Source organism: Gymnoscopelus microlampas (assembly GCF_963454915.1).
Source record: "Gymnoscopelus microlampas genome assembly, chromosome: 9".
Taxonomy (NCBI): Eukaryota; Metazoa; Chordata; class Actinopteri; order Myctophiformes; family Myctophidae; genus Gymnoscopelus; species Gymnoscopelus microlampas.
Genome location: NC_139946.1, coordinates 54496767 through 54502376, shown reverse-complemented (window position 1 = coordinate 54502376; position 5610 = coordinate 54496767). Strand labels below are relative to the sequence as shown.

Genomic DNA, 5610 nt, shown 5'->3' with positions numbered 1-5610 from the left:
TAATTTTTTAATTGGTAGCAGCAGTTCTACCAAGTAAAACAGTTACATTTGAGCCCTGTCTGTGACAAATTCTTTAGAAGTGAGTCTTTGGAAAGTCTTTTAAAAGTATCATGAAAGTCTTCTAAATGTGATGTTGATTGAACATAAAGCTACCACTGTATTGTTGAAGCTCTTCAGTGATCTTCTCTGTGGTATGTAAGGTTGATGAATGAAAACTAAATGTTTTTTATTCTATTTCCACAGAGCACCACAGGGAGAGATCTAGGCTATCAAGAGAGATGGCCTCCAAAAGATCATTAACATGGTCAGAGGAACAGAGAGAGATGGACCAGAGACATCGACTGTTTGATGCAATGCTGCAACCTGTAGTAACGTTGTACAGGATAGGTATGTACTGTTTTATTAACTGTATGTTTCAACTGGCTACTACAGAGAGAAGTCTGTATTTACAGAATCATATGTTCATAGTAGCCGATGCACAAGCTACGCGCTATGCAGTATTTTGAGGACGGATCTCCTTAATGTTGCTTAAAGTTTTTAATAACCAACAGAAAAGGGTTGCAAAGTAGGCAGTGTTATTGTATTAACACATTGACTATCAGTAATTAATTTAATAATTCATCATCCTTGTAAATGACCACCAACCGAAGGGTTTTGATACTTACTATACAGTTATAGTGTTCATCTTTATTGATTGATATTGTTTATCTACCTTTGTGATGCCATGGGTTGTGCTGTATTTGCTACATTTTGACTGTTGTGTGTATGTGTGGTTTACAAAAACGTCCACTAGGTGGTAGAGTTTCCCCACTTTTTCTGTGCTTTCAGTCACTATATAGTCACGTTGTGGAAATCTCGCGGGAGTTTCTATAAAACCAAGATGGCGGCAGCCAGTGCAAAACGAACTCTTGTCAGAGATAAATAAATAAATATTAAGTTCTATTTCATGTTTAACACCCCTTGGAAGGCGGATTGAGGTTTGTGAGATGAGCATTTCGTAGTGTGCCAAGAGTGTATGTTTATTTCCAGTTAAAAAGATCGTTTTTTTGTTGCTTTAATGTAAACACTAATACCTTGCAAAATGAATGCAACAGCCTTGTGTCTTATGTCTTAAGTCTACTTAAGGTTTAGGTTTGTTTACAAAGGTTAATTTCATGCCTACTGTTGTTTGTTGTCCCAAGATGGCTTATTTGTACCATTGAGAAGTATTTAATTTGTTTATTGTCAATTTCATGCTTATTTGGATAACTGTTTGTTATTTTGGTCTACGGTTTGTTGAATGACTATTGTATTTTGTGACTTGACGTCCATTGTATATTTTGTCATATTTTTCATAGTTTTTCACGGTGCTACGGAGAGAATAAAACAGCATCAGTATTGAAACTCTACTGTCTCATCATTACCCATAGTTACAAGGCCGAGGGGCAGTTACAATCCTTGCCAACAAAATAGATAGTCACTCAACGCTTCTGTTAAGGGTTAGGGAAGTCGGGAAAGCTACTAAAATCTACACTTAATGTACACTCACTTATCATCGCTCCAAGCGGCTTGGGGAGCCTCCTCTCTACTCACTCTGTGCTCCCCCTAAAGCAAATGAACATTTGTTATGTGAACCATTTCTGATTCATGCTGGAGTGCAGAGGAGGCAGACGTTGAGGAATTGGAATTTGGCTATTGAGTTGTTCTCCCCTGATGTTCTCCCTCCTCTTTCCTCCTTCTAGACCTCACTCTACTTCCTGTGTGTAAAGAGGAGGTTTCCCTTGAACAGCAGGAGAGGAGCCCCAGTCTGGTCCAGGTGAAACTAGAACCTCCACAGATTAAAGAGGAACAGCAGGAGAGGAGCCCCAGTCTGGTCCAGGTGAAACTAGAACCTCCACAGATTAAAGAGGAACAGCAGGAGAGGAGCCCCAGTCTGGTCCAGGTGAAACTAGAACCTCCACAGACTAAAGAGGAACAGCAGGAGAGGAGCCCCAGTCTGGTCCAGGTGAAACTAGAACCTCCACACATTAAAGAGGAACAGCAGGAGAGGAGCCCCAGTCTGGTCCAGATGAAACTAGAACCTCCACAGACTAAAGGGGAACAGCAGGAGAGGAGCCCCAGTCTGGTCCAGATGAAACTAGAACCTCCACAGACTAAAGGGGAACAGCAGGAGAGGAGCCCCAGTCTGGTCCAGGTGAAACTAGAACCTCCACAGACTAAAGGGGAACAGCAGGAGAGGAGCCCCAGTCTGGTCCAGGTGAAACTAGAACCTCCACAGACTAAAGAGTTGTCCCAGAACCCAAAATCATTAAAGCAAAAGCTATCCACGAGGAGTCAAAGAGGAAAGAAAACATTTAGTTGTGACCAGTGTGAAAAAATGTTTAGCACAAAGTATAATCTCAAAGTTCACCAGAGAATACATACAAGAGAGAATCCCTACCACTGTGACCAGTGTGGAGCAACGTTCAGCAAGCGCAGTAATCTAAAACTTCACCAGATAATTCATACAGGAGAGAAGCCCTACAAATGTGACCGGTGTGGTATAACGTTCGGACAAAACTGTCATCTCAAACGTCATCAGAGATTGCATACAGGAGAGAAGCCCTACCACTGTGACCAGTGTGGGAAAGGGTTCCGCGAGCGCAGTGCTCTCCAACTTCACCAGAGAATTCATACAGGAGAGAAGCCCTACCACTGTAACCAGTGTGGGAAGGGGTTCAGCCAGAACGGTGAACTCAAATCACACCAGAGAATTCATACAGGAGAGAAGCCATACCACTGTGACCAGTGTGGGGAACGGTTCAGCCATAGCGGTACTCTCAAACTTCACCAGAGAATACATACAGGAGAGAAGCCCTACCACTGTAACCAGTGTGGGGAACGGTTCAGCCGGAGCAGTTCTCTCCAAATTCACCAGATAATTCATACAGGAGAGAAGCCCTACCACTGTGACCAGTGTGGGAAAGGGTTCAGCCGGATAAGTCACCTCAAAAGTCACCAGATAATTCATACAGGAGAGAAGCCCTACCACTGTGACCAGTGTGGGGAACGGTTCTGCAATAGCAGTCACCTCAAACAACACCAGATAATTCATACAGAAGAGAAGCCATACCAATGTGACCAGTGTGGGAAAGGGTTCAACCGGAAAGATCAACTCAAACATCACCAGATAATTCATACAGGAGAGAAGCCCTACCACTGTGACCAGTGTGGGAAAGGGTTCAGCCGGAGAAATGACCTCAAAGCTCACCAGATAATTCATACAGGAGAGAAGCCCTACCACTGTGACCAGTGTGGGAAACGGTTCAGCCGGAGATATGACCTCAAAACTCACCAGATAATTCATACAAGAGAGAAGCCCTACCACTGTGACCAGTGTGGGGAACGGTTCAGCCGGAGAAGTTACCTCAAACAACACCAGATAATTCATACAGGAGAGAAGCCCTACCACTGTGACCAGTGTGGGAAAGGGTTCAGCCGGAGAGATCAACTCAAACATCACCAGATGATTCATACAGGAGAGAAGCCCTACCACTGTGACCAGTGTGGGGAACGGTTCAGCCGGAGTCGTTACCTCAAACAACACCAGATAATTCATACAGGAGAGAAGCCCTACCACTGTCACCAGTGTGGGAAAGCGTTCGGACGGCAGTTTACATTAAATAGACACATTCAAACAAATCACACTGAATTGAGTCCTTTCCATTGCGAATAGTGCGAGAAGGGTTTTAACCGACATGGTTTAAAGTCTCATCAGCACATCTATAGTGGATTTGCTGTTTGCAGCTCTGGAAATACTGTAATGATTAAGTGGTTAATTTAATGGACATAGTTTTTTGTGTTACCACTGTGCAGGAGGTGTTTGTTTCTGCCTAGAATTCCTTGTAAAGAAGACACATTTAGTTGTTACACGTCCTCCCTTTGAAGACGCTATGTGGAAGTAGATGTATTTCTTTGTCTAAATATGAATATTGCATTGTCTAAAAATTAATGTTGCGTTTAGAGATGCACCGATTAATCGGCCGCAGATTTAAAAAAAAAGCCGGTTTTATTTCAAACCGGCTGGATCGGAGCTCGGCCTGTCACTGTCATAAATTCCGATTGTATGCCGGTCAAATTGATACTGCATGCTGCGCAGCAACAGCTGATCAAATCGTGCGAGTCGACTCGGTAAACATTAGCAAGAAGTGACAGCCTACAGATGGTGCTGATTACCTTTGAAATATAAGGATAAATATATAGAATATATATTATGGAATATGTAGCTTCCCTCCGGTTGACAGATACGATCACAAGGTGTTCTTTTCTTTTTACAGACATTTATTGCTAAACGCCGTGAGAACTGAATAAATAAACATACATACAGCATACATTAATTCGGTATCACATTTCTCAACAAACAAACAAAAACACTGGCAACAATGAATTACCTCATTGGCCGCATCAAAACATATGGGGGAAACAATCTTGATCTCTTCTTCTTTTATCTTAACTTAAACAGCTCTTCTTTAACATAAATGTCTTCTTTAAACTATTTAACTTAAATCAAATCTCTTCTTTAAACCGCACCACCAACAACACTTGACATTCTCTGTTTGTTGCTTTCTGCATGCTCTAGTGCTGCTCAGAGCAGAATGACTGACTCTGCCCCTGCTCTGGTGATTAACCAAAATCTAAACCACCCTTGCTGATTGCTTGATTGACTGATCTGACTCAGCTGCCAGGTCACTGTGACCCTAGACATCCAAGCAACTCAAATACACAGCATTAACAAAGAGCACAATCCAAACATGAATTGATCAAACAAAAAACATTATGAACTTCTTAACTTATTCACTTATTTATAATAATATGAACTTTAATCATGATGGCAGCTACAGAATATATTATATATTCCATAATGCCGCACGCAGTTATAGCTTAGTCAATGCCGTGACTGTCGGTCGGTCAATCACTTAAAGGCAGTAAGTGCGTCACCAGGCTTCTCAGACGGTTCATGCAGTTGAAGTTACTTTCACTTTCAGTGACAGACAACAGCGTTACAAAAGCTGATGTAGGCTACAGAAAAAAAAAACTACCTATAAACATCCCTTTTATTTTAGCCAGTTCCAAAGAAAAATCACTCTCTCTTTGCATAAGTTGTTGAAAAGACGGTACAACTTAGCCACGGATGTGTGTGTGTGTGTGTGTGTGTGTGCGCGCGTTCGTGCAGAAGTAGGGCTACATTGTTTAATCAAGTCACTAGTCATGGGGTATTCAACAACCTGGTGAAGACCCCGTGACTAGTGACATAAGGTAAATTTCTCACCTTGAAAACAATTAAATGCAGACATACATGCTATGTGTCTGAATGGGAAAACCTTATCTATTTATTTTTGCTTTTAGTCCAAATAGGAAAATAAGTTTGCATTAAGATAAGATTTTTTGTTAAAAAAGATTACCATTTTAAAAAATAATAATTTCAATAACTGATCTCAATATGGACCCATAATTTGCCATAATCATGCAGCTCTATAACAGTGACAGCCATGACAGCAATGGTACAAATAATAAAAATGAAAGAGACTACAGTAGTTTTCTTTTACAAATTCTTCTTCTTTTTCTAATCACTTTAGGCCTTTTGTTGTATAG

The 5610-nt window shown here is 41.3% G+C and overlaps 1 protein-coding gene across 1 annotated transcript; it reads left to right on the top strand.

Moving 5' to 3' along the window:
- Positions 1-278: 278 nt before the first annotated feature.
- LOC311052461 (uncharacterized protein) lies at positions 279-4617 on the top strand (the record flags this gene model as incomplete). The annotated part of the gene is made up of 4 exons (XM_084067421.1): positions 279-387; positions 1722-1984; positions 2561-2708; positions 4598-4617. 4 exons carry the CDS (start codon positions 279-281, stop codon positions 4615-4617), a joined length of 540 nt encoding a protein of 179 aa, XP_083923547.1.
- Positions 4618-5610: the final 993 nt, after the last annotated feature.